Below are 21206 nucleotides of genomic sequence, written 5' to 3' on the forward strand. Positions count from 1 at the left end.
TATGTGACTTTGGGCAAGTTATATAACCTTTGAGCCCAAAGTTTTCTAATGTATAAAATAGGGTCTTATAGGGTCATTGTGAAGATTAGAGATACAAAGCATCCAAAATAATACCTGATACGTAGTAGGCACTCAGAAAATGGATCCTTGTTTTTATTGTTATGCCGCCTCCTTCCAGAGCCTATGAGATTGAGAAGCGGCTGAGCACAGCAGACCTCTTCAAGTTCCCCAACTTTGAGACCATTTGTTGGTATGTGGGAAAGCATATCCTGGACATCTTCCGAGGTATGAAGCCCTTTGCCAACTATCCCTTTTGCCCTGCTTCCCTGAGTGTGTGTGTTCTATCACCACAAAGATCTCCTCACTATGTAGATCAAAACATGTTGTACACTTTAAATGTATACAATAAGTGATAATTACAGCCTTAAGAAAATCTCCTTAGTGCTACCCCTTTATAGTTTCACCCACTCTCTTCTCCTGCACCATCCATAAATTCTGGAAACTACCAATATGTTTTACATCTCTATAATTTTGTCATTTCAAAGGCATTACATAAATGGAATCGTATAATATGTGACCTTTTCAGATTCATTTTTTTACTCAGCATAACTCATGGCAGGGCATGGATTTTAACCTTTTTATTTCGCACGGGTGGCTGAGAAAATTGGATCACAGTGCAATTATCCCTATTTCCCGCTAGTTAAGATAAGAAACTCAATCTGAAATGTCTAAGAATTTCCTGGATGTGATTCCCGTGGGGATAAGGCCTAGTCCTGACCATTTTGACACCCTGTTGAATCCTGGGTATCAGCCCAGGTGAAAGCCTACTTGCTTGCTGGGTTTCTTCTTTCCTGGTCTGCTCTGAAATAGAGCAGGTCCATTGCTCCGGCCTGAGATTCTTCAAGGTGACTTGGCCAGGAAGAATCAGTATCTCAGAGTTACAAAGAACCTCAGAAACCAATAAGTACAGTTTCCTATCTGATACCTCATGCCCTTATTCTGCCACCTAGACAGACTGTCACTTATGTGTTCAATCAGATGATGGATAACTAACTGCTCATTACCTGTTCTGAACAGCTCAGTTCAGTAGAAAAGCCTTTATAGAGCCTAAATCTGCCTATTTGTAATAGCTTCCCCCTGAAATAAGGCAGAACATAGCTAATCAATCTTCTATATTAATGGCCCTTCAAATCTGAGTAGATAGCAATCATGGTCCTCTTGAGTGTTCTCATTGTGAAACCCAAGAGGGAGTAATGTAATGGAAGAAGCACAGGCCTCAGATTTAAGAAGACATGGTCTCAGTCTTGGCTCTGGTACTTTTTTCTGTTTGTTTTGTTTTTTTATTTCAGCATATTATGGGGGTACAAAAGTTTAGGTTATGTATATTGCCCTTGTCCCCCCCACCCCCCGAGTCAGAGCTTCAAGCGTGTCCATCCCCTAGATGGTGCGCATCGCACTCATTATGTATGTATACACCCATCCCCTCCCCCCCCATCTGCCCGACACCCGATTAATGTTATTCCTAAATGTTGGCTCTGGTACTTACTAGGTGTGTGCACTTGGTCAAGTCTCTTTGCCTCTCTGAGCCTCAGTTTCCTGCACTGTAAAATGAAGATAATATTATCTGGCTCATAGGATGGATTAAATAAGATAATAAATGTCAAATGCCTACCACTTAGTAGGTACTTAGTAAATGAACACTATTAGAAGAACTAACGTCTAGACTTATGCTCAGAACCCTGAGCATTTTCTCTGGTTGCCTAACAAGGGTAACAAGTCCTTTACTTCTCTACATGGCTTCTTTGACACTCTGCTTGCTCTTTTTCCCCTTAGGTTTGCGAGAGAACAGGAGGCACCCTGCCTCCTACCTGGTCCATGGTGGCAAAGCCCTGAACTTGGCTTTTAGAGCTTGGACAAAGAAAGAAGTAAATATGCCTATTTCTCTATCTCTTCTAGAGTTCTGCCCTCCATAGGGACTGGTATTTGGTAGATGCATTAGAGACACAGACCAGAGAAGCTTGTGGGCTCCTGGGTGTAGAGTGGAGAACTGGGCTAGCATTCCTTGGATAACAATTTAAGCCTTCTTTCTGATTATAAAAAGTAATACATACTTACACTGAGAAAAATACAGAAGGGACTGGGTGCGGTGACTCTAGTCTGTAATCCCAGCACTTTGGGAGGCCAAGGCAGGAGGATTGCTTGAGCCCAGGAGTTTGAGGTTATAATGAGCTATGATTGCATCATTGTACTCCAGCCTGGGTGACATAGCAAGACCCTGTCTCTTAAAAAGAAAAAATATAGAAGAGTATAAAGAAAGAAAAAAATCACCTGTAATTTTAATACTCAAAGGGAACTACCATTAAAATTTGAGTATGTTTCCTTCTGATATTTTTAGTATGCATTTTAAAACATAATTACTGTCATACTGTGCAGTTGACCCTTAAACAATGTAGGGATTAGAGGCTCAGACCCCTCCCTATGCAGTTGAAAATCTGCCTATAACTTTCGACTCCCCAAAAACTTAACTACGAATAGCCTACTGTTGATCAGCAGCCTTACCAATAACATAAATAGTGATTGACACATACTTTGTATGTTATATTATGTGCTATATACTGTGTTCTTACTATAAAGTAAGCTAGAGAAAAAAAAGTTATTAAGAAAGTCATAAAAGGAAGAGAAAATACATTTACTATTCATAAAGTGGAAGTGGATCATCATAAAAGTTTTCATCCTTGTCTTCATAGAAGGAAAAGGAGGGGTTGGTCTTACTGTCTCAGGGGTGGCAGAGGTAGAAGAAAATCTGTGTGTAAGTGGATCTTTGCAGTTCAAACCCGTGTTGTTCAAAGGTCAACTGTATATCCAATTTTGTATCTGAATCTATTGGCTTATCTTAATTTTCCTGGGTCACCAAATTTATCCACACACATTTACTAATAGTTACTTGATATTCTTTTGCAGGGAATACCTAACCCACTTGCTTATTATTTCCTTTTAATTAATTATTTTTTTGGGGGGTAGTTATAGAGAATCATACAGTAAATATCTGTATGCATCAGTCTCTGTCCCTCATCTCTTGATTGTTTCTTTTTCTTTTTTTTTTGAGACAGAGTCTCACTTTGTTGCCCAGGCTAGAATGAGTGCCATGGCGTCAGCCTAGCTCACAGCAACCTCAGACTCCTCGGCTTAAGCGATCCTACTGCCTCAGCCTCCCGAGTAGCTGGGACTACAGGCATGCGCCACCATGCCTGGCTAATTTTTGCTATATATATTTTTAGTTGTCCAGATAATTTATTTCTATTTTTAGTAGAGACGGGGTCTCGCTCAGGCTGGTCTCGAACTCCTGACCTCGAGCGATCTGTCCACCTCGGCCTCCCAGAGTGCTAGGATTACAGGCGTGAACCACCACGCCCGGCCCAAAATAGTTTTTTAGAAATGTACCAATATCCATCTATCCAACCAAATACTAAACAGTTATAAAAGAGAGTAAGAAAGCTCTCTATGTACTGATTTGGAAAGATCTCCAGAATTTGTTAAGTAAAGGTGCAGATTCATGTGTATACTACCTTATATATGTGAAAAGGGGGGAAATAATTTTATTTGTATATGCTTGTATTTGCCTGAAGATACACAATCTGGAGGATGCAGAAACTAGTGAAAGCGGTTACCTCTGGGGATGGGATGGTGAGGTTGATGGCAGGGACAGGGTAGGAGTGAGGCTTTTCAGTATATATCTTTTTATATAGTTTGATTTTGACCCTTGTAAATGGATTGTATCCTTTCAAAATATTGAGTTTTTTAAAAACAACCATAAAGTGCAAAAAAAAAAAAAAAAGAAGAAATAGCAATATATACTCTTATATTTCAGATACTCCTTCTCCTGCATACAGTGACCAAAGGAGACCTTTTAGCCACTGCAGGCTTAACTTGCGCAATCTCCCCATTTCTTGTTGCCAGCCTTCCCCTCAGATATTCTTAGACTTCATGTTTTGGGCCTTCACTTGCTCCCTGGGCTCACCTATACCTGGACTTTATCCTGTAATTCTGTTTCTCTACACCTCTTAAGTGTGGCTACCTTAAGTTTCATCTCTGACACCTCCCATGAAGTGAACTTCAGAGTGACTGTGTCCCAGAAACACCAAAAGGGAGGTGGATGGGGCTTTAAGCACTCATGCCCTGGGTCAGGATGGACCCAAGGACCGAGGGATAGCCCCAGACAGCATGGCCAAAGGGAGCTGGAGGACAATAGAACACAGTTCTGAGGAGCCCATGCTCATGGAAGATGTCTTTTGTGAAGTGTAGACAACTTGTGTGGGAGGCACTTGCTCCCTCACCTTTCCAGAGACCCTGTTGTGGGAGGGAGGGAGCCATTAAGGTTATACAGAAGGGTCACATCGGTTCTCAGTTCCCCTCCCAGCCACCAAAATAAATTCCAGATAAATTAAAAGAGTTAAAGGAAAGAAGAATTAAACCCTGAGAAACAAGAAGGAAATGCTGAGGAATTTTTATCAGCCCTCTGGATACAGAAGTGAATAAAAAGTGAGTGGGGAAAATCATAGTAGAAAAGCTTGAGATCTACATAAAAACGTAAATCTTGTTACTCAAAAAGATGGCAGATAAATTAAAAGAGAACCAACTAAAAGGTTGCTGTTGAGTTAGCTATGGGCCTGTAGCTGCTCAGCACTGAGTTCTGTCCTCACAAGTAGGGAGGCCAGTTTGTCCCCATTGATCTCCCTGAGGTCCTTGACTTTTTGAGGGGTGTGGCCCAAGCCCACAACTGAGTTCCTCACACCTCTTGATACTGTCATTTATCAGGTATATGTTTTGCAAATATTCTCACAGCGTGTGGCTTGTCTTGAAGTAGCAGAAATGGTGAAGTAGCAGAGGTTTTCAAAGAGAAGTTTTTATTTTTGATTGAGTCCAATTTATCTGCTTTTCTTTTCTGGTTCATGCTTTTTGTGTCCTAAGAAATCGTTTTTTTTTTTAATTCAGGGTATTATGGGGGTACAAACATTTTGGTTACATGTAATGCTGTTTGCCCCACCCAAGCCAGGGCTACAAATGTGTCCCTCCCCTATACAGTGCGTTCCACTTCCATTAGTTGTGAATTTACCCCCCCCAACTCCGACTGGCACCCAGTGAGTGTTACTACCATGTGAACAACTTAGTGTTGGTCAGTTAATACCAATTTGATGGCGAGTACGTGTGGTGCATGTTTTTCCATCCTTATGATACCTCACTTCGAAGGATGGGCTCAATCTCTATGCAGGATAATATAAGAGGTGCTAGATCACCATTGTTTTTTGTAGTTGAGTAGTATTCCATGGTATGCATATATCACATTTTATTAATCCACTCATGTATTGATGAGAAATCTTTGCCTAACTGAAGGCCACAGAGTTTCTCCTCTGTCTAAAGGGTTTATTGTTTTAGGTTTTACATTTAGGTCTGTGATCTATTTTGAGGTTTTTTTTTTTTTTGTGTGTGTGTGTGTGTGTGTGTGTGTGTGTGTGTGTGTGTGTTATAAGATATGGATTGAGGTTCTGTCTTTTTTTTCATATGGATATCCAATTGGTCCAGGACCATTTGTTGAAAAGACTACCCTTTCTCCACTGAATTGCCTTGACACATTTTGTCAAACATCAGTTATCCGTTGTTGTGTGGGTTTATTCCTCATGCCTCTTGTTTGACAGGCTCTGCCAGACCATGAGGATGAGATCCCGGAGACAGTGCGGACTGTACAGCTCATTAAAGATTTGGCCAGGGAGATCCGCCTGGTGGAAGTAAGACGCATAGGAGGGGAGAGAAGGTGTTTGGGAAGGGCTTGAGGCTCAAATGGCAGGTTAGGCCTCTGCGCTTGGCATGAGAGTCCAAGGGAGGAGTTGGGAACACCCCACCAAGGATCCTATTTATTCAGTCATTCATTCATTCAAATAATTATTATGTGCTTTGAGTGTGCCACACATTGGGCTAGTGTCTTATAATACATAAATAATACAGTGCTTGCCCACAAAGAACTCAGTCTAGTAGAGGACCATGAGCAAAGTTAACCTAAGTCTCAGTTTCCTCATCTCTGAAATGGGGATAATTGTACCTACCCAAGGATTGCTAAAAGCATTAAATAAGATAATGTGGGTAATGTGGGTTGAGTGCTAAGTATAGTGCTTGGCACACAGTGGGTACTCAATAAATTTTGATGCTGGGTTGTGGTGGTGGGTGGTGGTGGTGGTTATAGTTGTTGTTGTTATTAATATTTTGACTCAGTCTCTACATTCTGCAAAATGACAGTTCTCTCAGATTGAAGATGATTACAAAGCCATGTTTCAACAGGTGGCATATACCACGAGGCAGTAAGGTATAGTGGTAAGAGACTCAGAGAAACCTGGGTTCTGGTTCCTGGGCAGTAAGGTATAGTGGTAAGAGACTCAGAGAAACCTGGGTTCTGGTTCCTGCTCTGTCACTTGCAAGCCTTTCAGAGCCTCAGTTCCCTCATCTGTAAAGTGGGGATAACACCAGCCTTTCAGAGTTTTGTTAGAATTAATAGCTAATGTATGTAGAGCACAGTGCCTGGCAGAGTAAGTACTCAATAAATGTGAGCTATTGTTGTTAATAGACTTTACAGCAAAGAGAGAACTTGGTGTGGGATGGTAAAGTAGCAGAGGCACCAGAGGAGAATTAGACTTGGGGATGTTTAAACTTTCCTTTAGCTCAGAAGCTGTAAAGTTCCATTTAATGTCCAGGATATACATCCATGCTGAAGGGTGGTCAGATTGAGCTACTGGGAAGTTGGGCTTCCAGACTCACTGCTTGTAGCATGTTTCACTGCCTACACCATAGCTTACAGTGTCCACCTCCTACCTCATTTTCCTCTACTCTTATCTGTCAAAATCCTTCAGGATTTAGTTAAAGACCTGCCTTTTCTCCAGCTCTTCCCATTTAAACCAATTTTGTACACACACAACTTTGGGCTGGTTGGAAGAAGACTTAGAGATAGATCATATCAGGTCCACTGGCGTTCCAATGTTTTAAAGCAGTGGAATCTTTTTTTAAAAAGTGAGATCTTATGTGGAAGCCCAATATATACAACAAATCAAAGCATAGCTGCTTTGAATAGGATGAAGGTAGGAGACTTGGGGCTCCACTTGTTTCTCTCATCTGCCTTCTACTTACCTCCAGTCCCCAGGGCTCCTCCCAAGAAGCTCAAAGGAGCCACAAAACATCTTCAAAAACCACCTTTCCAGTGTAGCTCTTAAATTTTACAGCGGAGCAAACAGAACCTCAGAGTGGTCAGATAACTTTCCTGAGGTTAGAGAGCTAGGTAGTAGCAGAATTAGGACTAGAACCTCTCTCCTTCTCTCAAGTCCTGTAGTCCTTAGAGTTTGAACCACACAGATTAGTACTTGATTATTTTCTGTCTCATATCAGTTCCTCTTGGAGTCTTTTCTCTCCAATTTTGATAGTAGTGCTGGGCTTTTCCTTTGCTCGTCTTCTCCTTACTCATCAATGGCTGGGCAAAGAAATGCCACCCAATAAATTCTTGATGACTCATTTTGCAAAATCTAGGGTGTGCATATGTGGAGCATCTGTAAGCCACTTCCATGGCAGTACCATCCGTGCCAGGAACAGACCTCTGCTCTTAGTTTTGAGAGAACCCTTGAGTAAGCTCTAACTCCCCTCGTGTACTAACACTCTTATAGGATATCTTCCAACAGAACGTTGGGAAGACGAGCAATATCTTTGGGCTGCAGAGGATCTTCCCAGCCGGCTCCATTCCCTTAACCAGGCCAGCCCATTCCACTTCAATGTCCATGTCCAGGCTGTCACTGCCCTCCAAAAGTGGTTCAAAGAAGAAAGGCCTGAAGCCCAAGGAATTCTTCAAGAAGGCAGAGCGAAAGGGCAAGGAGAGTTCAGCCTTGGGGCCTGCTGGCCAATTGAGCTATAATCTCATGGACATATACAATCATCAGGCACTGAAGACAGGCTCTTCCCAGAAAGCAAAGGTGGGTGCTGGCCCATGAGTTCAGCCCAACCCTTTTGGGTGTCCCTTGGAAGAGCAGGGTTTCAAAAGGACAGGCTATCCTGTTCTCCTGCCACCTCCCTTAGGGCCCCTGGTGTTTGGCTACCAGTCCCACTCATTTAACAGGCATTTATTGAGACCTTTTCTATGCTGGGCACTGTGATAGGTGCTGTGGATGTAACTCTCAAGAGGCTAACAGGCTAGTGAGAAAGACAGACATAAAAACAAATGAGTGCAGTGAACTATTGTGGATGCCACAATCAAAGGTGTATGTGGGACCTTGAGACATAGTGGAGGGTTGATTCCATCTGGGTAGGGAAGATGGTCAGGAGCTCTTTTCAGAAAACATGACACTTGAGCTAAAGTTTCAAATGCTGGGCTGGAAATGAGATTTGAGAACATTGTGTATGAGTGTCACGTTGGAGTCTTGAATAGGTCCTTGAGAAAAGCCCTCCCCTAGGGTTCTACGTTGCCTCAAGATTGTGGTGCTCTCCATGGGCATCTGATGTCCCCCCGCCCCCCGCTTCTTAAGGGAATATATTTCACAAAACTGATAGGTTTCCCCTGAGCCAGCCACACATTCTCAACCTCCTGCTCCTGTGAGTGGGGGCGGGGGGCAGTATGGCACAAGGCCTTGGTTCAGGTGGTTTTGACAGTGAACTCAACCAGTGAAACCAGAGGGAACTGGCCATCCTGATTCACGTGGGAGTCCCAGGCAGGTGACAACTGAGCTTCCTCCTTCCGCAGTTCAACATTACTGGTACCTGTTTGAATGACTCAGATGATGACTCGCCAGACTTGGACCTTGATGGGAATGAGAGCCCGCTGGCCCTATTGATGTCTAATGGCAGGTGAGGTGGGAAGAAGGAGCACAGACATATTGGGACTATCAGTGGCAATATGCCACTGAGACAGGGCATGGAATTGGGACCTAGGGTTGGGACACGGACCAGGAGGGGCTGTATTCAGGGCAATACTTAGCTATTATCAGTTATCATTGCTTAGTTCAAAGAACCATGATGGTGTTGGTGGGTGGGTAGGGGGGAGGTCTGGAATCTAATTGGCAATCTTATCTTGAGAAAGCACTTACATAATGTTATAGAAATTTCAGCAAGTCATTGGGTCAGAACCACTGGTAGAAATAAGTAGTAGTATAGGATACTTGTTAAAAGCATTAGTTTTTTATATACCTTTTGACTTGCAATTCGACTTTTAGGAATTTAATTTACAGAAATCCTTGCACAAGGTGTGTAAAGAGGGAATGTTCAATGTTCACTGCATCATTGTTTGTAATAGTAAATAATTGGAAACATCTAAATGTTCATCAATAAAGGCTAGATAAGTAAATTGTGGTATATATCTATAGAATGGAATATCACGTAGCTGTTAAAAATAATGAGACAGCCTAATGTCTGTTGACACAGAAAGATGTCCAAGATATATTCTGAAGTAAAAAAAATCAGGTTACAAAATAATATGTAGGAATAGTTCCATTTTTATTTTTACTTATTTATTTATTTTTTTTTTTTGAGACAGTGTCTCGCTCTGTCTCCCCGGGTAGCATGCAGTGACATCATCATGGCTCACTGCAACCTCAAACTCCTGGGCTCAAATGATCCTCTTGCCTCAGCCTCCCTAGTAGCTGGGATTACAGGTGCACACCACCACACCTGACTAATTTTTTTTTATTTTTGGTAGATGTGGGGTCTTGCTCTTGTTCAGGCTGGTGTCGAACTCCTGACCTCAAGTGATCCTCCTGCCTCAGCCTCCCGGACTGCTAGGATTACAGGCGTGAAGCCACCATGCATGGCCCCCTTTTTATTTTTAAAAACATGTGCACACACCTATGTATATGCATGTGTGGCAAAGCAATATACAGACTTTTTTGTTTCTATTTATTTTAATTTTTTGAAAAGTTTAAAAATATAATTTATAAGGTTTGAAATAAAAAAATGTGAAAGAGCACACAGTGAAAAAATCTCATACCCATCTTTCTTCCCCTGTTTCCCTCCCATGGATGGCCAATGTCAGTGTTTTCCCTCCAGAGATATTTGTACAAACTTAGGCAAATAAATATATTTGTTTTATATTTTATACTTGTTACATCAAATTTTTAACAGTGGTTATCTCTGGAAGGTAGGATAGGGGAGGTGTGAGAGCAGGTTTTCACTTTAGTAGCATTGGAATTTGTACAATAACCATGTATTACTTTTCTTAAAATAATTTTTAAAGAACACTTTCTACAAGAATAAAATAGAAGCTGTTTAGAACAAAATCATGGATTTGGGAATCAGATGATTCTGAGTTCAAATCCCAGCTGTGACACATATTTGCTGTGTGACCTTGACAAATTAACCTCTCTGAGCATGTGTCCTCATTATATCTATTCTATAGCTAAAATTTATCTTAGGGTTGTTGGAGGATTAAATGAGATAATGTAAGTAAAGTGCTAATCACAGGGCCTGGCACATAGTAAATGTTTAATGAATGGTAGCTCTTATAAATGTGATGATGAAGATGGAGGTAAAAGGTGATGATGATGATGTAGGTATGGCCAGAAATGGTGAAATATGTAGGGAGGCTGAGGCAGAGGAAAGCATTACAGATTATCATCTAGATACACAGAACACTACACAGCAGCAATCAAGAGCCAAGTACCAGGCCAGGTGCGGTGGCTCATGCCTGTAATCCTAGCACTCTGGGAGGCCGAGGTGGGCGGATCGTTTGAGCTCAGGAGTTGGAGACCAGCCTGAGCAAGAGCGAGACCCCATCTCTACTGAAAAAAATAGAAATGATCTGGAAAGCTAAAAATATATATAGAAAAAAATTAGCCAGGCATGGTGGCATATGCCTGTAGTCCCAGCTACTCGGGAGGCTGAGGCAGGAGGATCACTTGAACTCAGGAGTTTAAGGATGCTGTGAGCTAGGCTGACGCCACGGCACTCTAGCCCGGGCAACAGAGTGAGACTCTGTCTCCAAAAAAAAAAAAAAGAAAATTATAAAAATAAAAAAGAGCCAAGTACCAAATATGAACAATGTAGGAACACAAACAACAAAGATACCTTAATAGCCTCTTTCTAGGGAAAGGTTGTCTTCAGATCCCAAGGGAGAGTGTAATAGGTCCACCTGAATGGAAAATAAGGGAAAAGGAAGTAAGAGCAGGGTGGATTTTGAAAGCAGAACTATTCTTGGGGTTTGAGAACCCAGTTACTAAAGAGTAAGATTAAAGAGGCTGTTGAACATTGCCTTTGTTCAGATCTCGTGGTAGGTTTCCTGGGGCGGAGAAAATTGAGAGTCCTAAGATATTTTGAGACATTTTCCCCTCCCCCACCAGTCCTTCTTGTGCTTCTTCTTATTACCTGCCACAGCTGCCAGAAGCTGCTGTTAAGTGAACCTCGAGAGTCAAAGTATAGAAATATTTACAGATGATGTGATTTTATCTCTGGGCTTTTCTCCAAATTCAGTGTTTTGTGGGGAGTGAGGTATAGATGAAACAAGACTGGGTATATGTTAATTGCGGAAACTTACTTGAGTGACAGGTACATGGAAGTTCATTATACTTTTATATTTTTGTAAATGTTTGAAATTTTTTATAATTAGAAGTTAATAAAAGACCAAGGTATAAATAGTTATCATTTCTTGAGTATCTGCTCTGTGTCCAAGTTTCTTAGCTGTTTACATACAGTATTTTATGTAGTCATCACAACCCCCAAAATAAGTATTGTTATTATTGTTACCAATGTGAAAACTGAGACCCAGAGAACTTTGTTTTAATATTAGCTACACTGAGCACTTTCCATGTGTCAGGCTCTGCATTAGCTCATTTAATTGTCCTAACAACCCTATGATGTAGAAAACACGTCAATTTAATGACAGTCAATTCACTAAAAGGCAATTCAATAAAATGACTGCTGATTGTAAAAAAGTATACTGATTTACTAAGAACTTGTTTCTGTTTATGATGTTTATTCTAGCAGTTTATACTGGTTATTATTGTTTACCATATGTAACAGGATTGTATAAGCCACTTTTGAGGTTTTTCCATTTGCTTTATATGGTTTTAACTAATTTCTTTAGGTATAATTTATGTACTATAAAATTAACTTGCATTAAGTATACAATTAAATGAATTTTAGTAAATTTACATAATTGTGCAACCATTGCCATTATCCAGTTTTAGGATATTTCTGTCACCCCAAAAAGATCCTTTGTGCCCATTTGCAGTCAGTCCATATTCTCATCTCCAGGTCCATGCAAGCCCTAATCTACTTTCTGTCTCTATGTATTTGCTTTTTCTGGACATTTCATATAAATGGAATCATACAATATGTGGCTTTTTGTGTCTAGCTTTTTTCACTTAGCCATAATGTTTTTGAGATTCATCTATGATGTATCATCATTAGTTGATTCCTTTTTATTGTTGAACAGTATTCCATTGTATGAATATACCACATTTTGTTTACCCATTCACTAGTTGATGGTCATTTGGATTGCTTCTACTTTTTGACTATTATGAATAATGTTGCTCTGAGCATTTGTGTACAAGTTTTTGTGTGGACAGACGTTTTCCTTTCTTACCTACAAGTAAAATTGTTGGGTCATATGGTAACTCTATGTTTAGCTTTTTAAGAAACTTCCAAGCATTATTCTAAAGTGTCTGTACCATTTTACATTTCAACCAGCAATCATAAGTTTTTCCATATACTGGCCAACACTTGTTATTTTTTTGTCTTTTTGATTATAGCCATTGTGGTGGATGTAAAGTGGTATCTCTTTTGTGTGTTTTTTAAAAATAAAAATTGTATACATTCAAGGTGTACAATGTGATTGATATTTGATATCAGCTACACTGTGAAATGATTACTACAGTCAAGCTAATTAACATTTCCATCATCTCACATAGTTACCATTTTTTTTGTGTGGTGAGAATATGTAGATCTACTCTCTTAGGAAATTTCAAGTATACAATACGGTATTTTTTTTTTTTGAGACAGAGTCTCACTCTGTTGCCTGGGCTAGAGCCGTGGTGTCAGCCTAGCTCACAGCAACCTCAAACTCCTGGGCTTAAGCGATCCTCCTGCCTCAGCCTCCCGGGTAGCTGGGACTACAGGCATGCGCCACCATGTCTGGCTAATTGTTTTCTATATATATTTTTAGATGGCCAGATAATTTCTTTCTATTTTTAGTAGAGACCGGGTTTCACTCTTTCTCAGGCTGGTTTCGAACTCTTGACCTTGAGCGATCCTCCTGCCTCAGCTTCCCAGAGTGCTAGGATTACAGGTGTGAGCCACTGCACCCGGCCTACAATACAGTATAAACTATAGTCACCTTGCCGTACATTACAGCTCTAGAACTTATCCATCCTACATAACTGAAACTTTGTACCCCATTCACCTTCCCCTAATGACCACTATTGTACACTTTGCTTCTATGAGTTTAACTTTTTAAGATTCTACATATAAGTGAGATCATGCAATATTGTTTTTCCCGTGGCTTGTTTCACTTAGCATAATATCTTCCAGGTTCATCTATGTTGTCACAAATGGCAGGATGGTTTTGATTTTCATTTCCTTAATGATTCATGATGTTGAATATCGTTGAGCTCCTTTTTTTTTTTTTTTTGAGACAGTCTCACTCTATTGCCCCGGCAAGAGTGCCGTGGCGTCAGCGTGGCTCACAGCAACCTAAAACTCCTGGGCTCAAGCAGTCCTACTGCCTCAGCCTCCCGAGTAGCTGGGACTACAGGCATGCACCACCGTCCCTGGCTAATTTTATATGTATATGTTTTTAGTTGTCCAGTTAATTTCTTTCTATATTTTTTCAGTAGACATGGGGTCTGGCTCTTGCTCAGGCTGGTCTTGAACTCCTGAGCTCAAATGATCCGCCTGCCTCGGCCTCCCAGAGAGCTAGATTATAGGCATGAGTTACCATGCCTGGCCTCGTTGAGCTTATTTTTGTGTGATTATTGGCCATTTGTATATCATCTTTGGAGAAATGTCTGTTGAGACCCTTTGCCTTTTTTTTTTTTTTTTTTTTTTTTTTTGAGACAGAGTCTCCCTCAGTCGTCTGGGCTAGAGTGCAATGGCATCATTATAGCTCACTGCAACTGTAAACTCCTGGGCTCAAGCGATCTTCCTCCCTTAACCTCCTGAGTAGCTGAGACTACAGGGGGGCACCACAATGCCTGGCTAATTTTTCTATTTTTTTGTAGAGATGGGATCTTGCTCTTGCTCAGGCTCGTCTTGAACTCTTGGCCTCAAACAATCCTCCCACCTTGGCCTCCCAAAGTGCTAGGATTATAGGCATGAACCACTGTGCCTGGCCTTGTTGCTTGTTTTTAAATTGGCTTATTTTGTTATTGACTTCTAAGAGTTCTTGAAATATTCTGGATATAAAACCTTTGCTAGATAAATGGTTTGCAAATATTTTCTCCCAGTCTATGGCTTTTCTTTTCCTTTTCTTAATGGTTTCTTTTGAGGTGTAAAAGCTTAAAATTTTACCTAATCCCAGATCACAAAGATATTTTTCTGTGTTTTCTTGTAGAAGTTTTATCATTTTAGCTTTTACTTTTAGATCTATGATGCATTTTGAGTTAATTTTTGTGTATGATGTGAGGTAAGGGTCCACATTCATTTCTTTGCATATGGACATCCAGTTGTCTCAGTACCATTCGTTGAAAGGACCATCCTTTCCTCCACTGAATTGCCTTGGCCTCTTTGTCAAAAATCTGTTGATCATAAATTTAAGGGTGTATTCAGAACTCATAGTTCTGTTTCCCTGATCTGTATGTCTGTCCTTATGCCAATGTCACACTGCCTTGATTACCATGGATTTAGAGTAAGTTTTTAAATTGAATAGTATAAGTCCTCTACCTTTGTTCTTTTTCAAAATTGTTTTGGCTGTGTTAGGTCTTTTGCATGTTCATGTACCTTTTATTATCAGCTTGTCAATTTTTACAAAAAAAGCTGGCTGGATTTTGATTTGAATTGGGATTGCATTGACTCTACAGATGAATTTGGGGAAAATTGTCATCTTAATAATATGTATGACTGTTTGTTTTTATGTTCTCTTTCCCTTTTTCTCTAGTACCAAGAGGATGAAGAGCCTATCCAAGTCTCGGCGAGCCAAGATTGCAAAGAAGGCAGAGAAGGCTAGGTTGGTGACAGGACAGGCGATGGAGGACGAATTTGACTTGGATTCAGATGATGAGCTCCAGATTGATGAAAGATTGGGAAAGAAAGCGACCCTGATAATAAGACCAAGTATGTCTCTGTTCTTTCTCTTTCCTTCCCTGCCCATTTTGCATTAGTTTTTGACCCCTGTGATAGACTTAAGACCTTATGCCTGAGCTTGTGGACATTCTGATTTACTAAGCTCTGTAGGCCTCCATTGTTTCCTTTGTTCTAGAGATTTGTTTGTCAGCTGATTGCTAAACTCTCTAAATTAGTCATCTATGGTCATTACTTCCAGTAAAATTAGTCTTATTTTCCTTCTTCTGGGTATTTGGTTCAAATGCTAATCTTAGCTTCATAATAAGTGTATTCCATTGTTTTCTAGAATTTCCCCGGAAATTACCCCGTGCGAAACCTTGCTCTGACCCCAACCGAGTTCGCGAACCAGGAGAAGTTGAGTTTGACATTGAGGTGGGAGCCTGCGCTGTATCTATTCGTCTTCTCATTCTGGTCACAGAGACAGAAGATAGATTGTCATTCTAGTTGGGGGAAGGGGGAAGACAACCTATGCCTTCAATTCTTGAAATATTTATTAAGTGAAAGATTGTATGTTAAGTGCTGCTGAGCATATAAATGGAAGATTACAATTTAGTTGAAATATTTTAAAAGTCCCTTAGTATAGAGTAGAATAAAAGGCAGTGTGATGTAGCAGAAAGAACATCTGATTTGGAGTATCTGATGTGACCTTACATGAATTATTTAACTTCACTGAACCTTAGTTTTCTTATCTGTAAAATGGGAGTTATATAATACCTCACTAAGACGCTGTGGAGATTCAGATGAAAGAATGAATATTCTGCTTAATACTTGGTCTATACTTGGTGCTCAGAAGATCAGTATCAGGAGTCAGACTATCAACTCTGTATTGGGGCCATACCGAATGAACCCTGGGCAGTTGAGGTGATATGCTCTCTCTCCAACAGGAGGACTATACAACAGATGAGGACATGGTGGAAGGGGCTGAAGGCAAGCTTGGGAATGGGAGTGGAGCTGGTGGAATTCTTGATCTGCTCAAGGCCAGCAGGCAGGTGGGGGGACCTGACTATGCTGCCCTCACGTGAGTATTGGCTTTGGTCTCCCCTTTTCATTCAGACAGCACCCACCTCCCACCCAAGGGGCTAGGTTAGCCAGTCAGATATTTATTGAGCCATTTAAAGGGACAAAGAATTATCCAGGGCATTTGGGCTGAAAGAATAAAACAGGCATTAAACCTGTCCTAGGGAACTTAAGATTTGACAGTGACAGGATGTGTAGACTTCAAGGGAAATCAATTTTGGACACTTTGGAATTTCTAAGAGGGGCTGCAAGATTCTTGGCGAACTGTTAAAAAAAAGAACGCAGCATGGGTGAACAGAGAGGGAGGTGTGCCCCCTTTTTGCCCCCTTGCCTGCTGTCTGTAGAGAGACTTTTAAGGCAAGAAAGACTGGCTTTTCATGAAAACAATCTGATACTATCCTGATCCTTTAGCTTGATTTCTAATTTTTCCACTTTGAATGGTTCTCCCCTTCTTCCTCGCACCCTGATCCCCACAGCTGTTGCCCCTTCTCCCTGAGTATTTTGATGGCTGGTTTCTTCTGACATCTAGAGAAACTCCCTCAGCATTTTTCCTCTGTCCCTTGCAGCGAGGCCCCAGCCTCTCCCAGCACTCAGGAGGCCATCCAGGGCATGCTATGCATGGCCAACCTGCAGTCCTCATCGTCCTCACCGGCTACCTCCAGCCTGCAGGCCTGGTGGACCGGGGGGCAGGACCGAAGCAGTGGGAGCTCCAGCAGTGGGCTGGGCACAGTGTCTAACAGTCCTGCTTCCCAGCGCACCCCAGGGAAGCGGCCCATCAAGCGGCCAGCATACTGGAGAACTGAGAGCGAGGAGGAGGAGAACGCCAGTCTGGATGAACAGGACAGCTTGGGAGCGTGCTTCAAGGATGCAGAGTATAGTAAGGGCAGCTAAGCATGTGGGCCCAAGCCAGAAGGGGTTCCCTCAGTCCTAGTCTCAATCCCAATAATAATAAAGAACAGCCTGTAGTGAGGAAAGGCCTGGCCTTACACCTGATACTTAGTTTCTCTGAGCCATGTTTTCCTAATTTGTAAAATGGAGATATCTCACAGGTTGATGTAAAAATTAGAGATTATGCTTGCACAGAGCATCTGGCACAGTTTCTTGTTCATTGGAAGCCCTCAAAAAATGGTAACTATTATAATTAGCTATCATCTATTTTCAGTGCTGTCCAACCTTCACTGCTGGTGACTATTTTTTTTCCTCTTGCCTATTTTACTTCCATCACCTGTATTGTTTGTGTTCTATGTCAGCCAGTTTATCCCTTGCAAAGTTATTTAATGAACTTTTAGTGGGCTTTTTACATTTAAAAGATGACTTATTTTTTTAACCACTATTTATTGAGTACTGCAAAGCACTTTTTCATGTAATAAGGTGACTAATGTGGATTTTAATTTTAATATTATTTTCAAAAATTACACAAATATGGTTAATGCTCATTGACCCAAATTAGAGCAAGACAGAGAAAGGAAAAATTCCTTTTGACTAACACTCTTCCCTCTTTGAGCCCAAAGATAACCTTTGTTATCAGTTTGATGTATACCTTTCATTTTGTTGTGTTTACATCCATATAGAGACATATGTAGGTAGAGGTACAGTTTTCTTTAATGTGTGTGGTTCTGCAGCTTGCTTAGGTATCTTTCAACATCAGTTCATGGAGATCTGCTTCTTCAATACATAGAGATCTACCTGCTGCATAGTATTCTATAGCATAAATGTATATAATATGTTTAATCATTTGCTACTGATTGACATTTAGGTTGTCTAAGTTTTATTTTTCCTAACAGTGCTACAGTGAAAACTCTTGTAAGTAACCTTTTGTGCCTGTATGCTAGTTAATATTTCTCTAGAATAGATAGACCTATTGGGTTGAAGGGTATGGGCAAGCAAATATTAGTAAATATTGCCAGATTTCCCTCTAAAAGGGCCAGTATCTGAGCAGTGTTTGAGAAATACCTGTTTCCCTACAGCCTTACCAGTGGTGGATACTATCAGCTTTTTAAATTTTTGCCAATCCCATGGCAAAAGATGGTGTCTCTGTTTATTTGTTTTGTGTGTTTATTGACTCTTCTTTATTCCTTTTCTGTGAATTATCTATTTAATCTTTCATCCATTTTTCTATTGGGATGTTTGTTTTTCTTATTGATTTGTAGGAGTTCTTTATGTATTCTAGATTTGTTGGAGTGTTTTTGTATATTCTGGATATTTCTGGAAAATATTTTCTTTCAGACTATTGTATTTTAATTTTATTTATGGTGCCTCTTAGCATGTATAATATTTCAATTTTTATGTAGTTATCTTTATGAATTTTTAATAGTTTTTTGTATTTTATATTTTGAATAAGAGGGCCTTCTTATTTTCACCTAAAACTGTATAGGAGTTAAAATTTTAGCTCTTTATCTGGAATTAAGTTTTATGAATTATGGGAGGTTAAGAATCTGAATTTATTTTTTTCCACATGGATAGTCTATTTGCCCCAATACCATTTATTGACTAGTTTATCATTATCTCCCTGATTCAAAGTTTCACCTTTGTCATAAACTAAATTCCCATATATATGTGGATTTATTTTTCTACTTTAGTCCCAGTTCTGTGTCTAAATAGCTATGTGACCTTGGGCAAGCTAGTTAACCTTACTGTGCATCTCTGTGATAGTAGTACCTACCTCATAGGTTGTTTGGAGGGTTAAATAAATATATATAAAGCACTTAAAACGTTGCCCAGCACATGGTAAGTACTGCATGTTATATATTAGTAATTATTCCATTCCATAAAATCAATTTGTTCACCTACAGTACCATGTAGGTTAGTTGCTATACGCCTTGTTTCTGATAGAGCAAATCCCCTCTGCAGACCTTGTTTGGACCTGAGGAGAGCACAGATGCTCAGCAAGCCTCTCATGTCTGAGCTAAGCTGTGATTGATCTTAGAGACTTGCCAAGTTCCCTTGGCCACCCACCCTACCTTCAGCAGTCAGTCCCGTTGACCTACAGTTAAGACATCTGGACTTCGTTTAATTAGCCTTTGCAGAAGAAACAGCTCACTCAGCCTCTGCTAGCCCTTCCCCTCCCTGCTTTGCCCGGCAACACTGGAAAGGCAATTTAACAAGGAATGAACTCACTACTTCTTATTTTTCCAGAATTTTGAGGCTTCTATTGAGCTTTTTCTATTCCAGATGAATTTTAGAATCAGCTTGTCAAATTCCATTTTATTAGGATTGCATGGCATTTGTAGATTAATTTATGGAGACCGACATCTTTCATCAGAGGCCTTTCTGCTATAATTGAATATGTGCATTCCTGAAAAACCTTGTGTCCTGAAAATTTGTACACTAAAAATAGTAGGGCATATAAGAACAAGAGATTGGGACCATAGCTCTGAAAATCTGTGTGATTTTGAAGCCATAACATTGACCAAACTAATAGTAGTCCTAATAATAATCCTTGCCCGGTTAGAGCCCATTGGCATTTGTACTCAGCATCACAGTCAGTGGATCTTCTATAATGTTAAGCCCTGGACTCAGGTTTCCTTTTTCCAGATGTTGTTTCTTGAGGACATTTGCTTAAAATAGATACCAGCTTTATCAAATTAAAATCTGATCCGAGGCCTAGTCTTTATCGATTTTTCTTTTCTTTTTTTTTTTTTTTTTTGGAGACAGAGTCTCGCTCTGTTGCCCGGGTTAGAGTGAGTGCCGTGGCGTCAGCCTAGCTCACAGCAACCTCAAACTCCTGGGCTTAAGCGATCCTACTGCCTCAGCCTCCCGAGTAGCTGGGACTACAGGCATGCGCCGCCATGCCCGGCTATTTTTTTCTATATATATTTTTAGTTGTCCAGATAATTTATTTCTATTTTTAGTAGAGACGGGGTCTCACTCAGGCTGGTCTCGAACTCCTGACCTCGAGCGATCCACCCGCCTCGGCCTCCCAGAGTGCTAGGATTACAGGCATGAGCCACCGCGCCCGGCCTGATTTTTCGTTTTTAAGAACCCATAAGGAAATGTCTTTGCAACTTCTGCTCTCTCAGTTAGCCTCCTGTCACCAGAACTTAATTTTGTAGAAAACAGTGCAACCATTTACTTTTTCTCTGATAAGAGACACTATTGTAGGATTTTTAGCTTTTGTCTATGCATCTTTATGTATTGCTAAGGCTTTCTCTGTAGTTGTGAGAAAGTCTACCATGGTTAAAAACAATATGCCAGGGCAAATTGTTGAACACCTTCTGGACAGCATCAACATGATTTCCCTATTTATCTTTCGGGTATGAGTAGTTACAAACAGGCCATCTTGTTTTTCTGTCTTCAAACAGTCTCTCTCTCCATTTATTCATGTCTTCTTGTATATATCTTCTTTGGCTTATTTCTTCTTTAATCTTATGTATTTTATTTTGATTCCTATGAAAAGTGGCATCTTTTTATGTATTACATTTTCTCATTGGCTATTGTTAATATGGAGGAAAATAGTTGATTTCTCCATGTTGATCCTGTGTTGGACTGCTTTACCATACTCTTTTTAGTTCTATTAGTTTTTCAGTTAATTGTCATCTTGAGTTCTTGAGGTAGGTGATCTATGTGTCCTATATTAGTTTAGTAGAGCTACCACAATAAAATACTACAGACTGGGGAGCTTAAACAACAGAAATTTATTTTTTCACACTTCTCGAGGCTGAATGTCCAAGATGAAGATGCTAGCAGGATTTGTTTCTCCTGAGGGCTCTCTCCCTAGCTTGCAGATGGCCTCCCTGTTGCACACATGCCTCTAATGTCTCTCTCTGTGTCCTGATTGCCTCCTCTTAGAAGGTTACCAGTCACATAGGATTACGGCCCACCCTAATGGTTTCATTTTAACTTAATGACTTCTTTAAAGGCCCTGTATCTAAATATAGTCCCATTCTGAATACTGTGGTTTT

At 40.5% G+C, this 21206-nt stretch overlaps 1 protein-coding gene across 3 annotated transcripts in view; it reads left to right on the forward strand.

Moving 5' to 3' along the window:
* Positions 1–21206, forward strand: part of PHF8 (PHD finger protein 8) — a 98228-nt gene that overhangs the window by 36960 nt on the left and 40062 nt on the right. For 2 of the 3 annotated variants that reach the window (XM_045537628.1, XM_045537630.1), the window contains exons 10-18: positions 179–285; positions 1834–1925; positions 5694–5783; positions 7698–8000; positions 8765–8868; positions 15104–15279; positions 15575–15660; positions 16173–16306; positions 16872–17182. In XM_045537628.1, the coding sequence (XP_045393584.1) occupies positions 179–285; positions 1834–1925; positions 5694–5783; positions 7698–8000; positions 8765–8868; positions 15104–15279; positions 15575–15660; positions 16173–16306; positions 16872–17182 (1403 nt within the window). The remainder of the gene's footprint in view (positions 1–178; positions 286–1833; positions 1926–5693; positions 5784–7697; positions 8001–8764; positions 8869–15103; positions 15280–15574; positions 15661–16172; positions 16307–16871; positions 17183–21206) is intronic. The other variant, XM_045537629.1, reaches the window with a different exon arrangement.

This window comes from Lemur catta, chromosome X, assembly GCF_020740605.2.
Source record: "Lemur catta isolate mLemCat1 chromosome X, mLemCat1.pri, whole genome shotgun sequence".
Taxonomy (NCBI): domain Eukaryota; kingdom Metazoa; phylum Chordata; class Mammalia; order Primates; family Lemuridae; genus Lemur; species Lemur catta.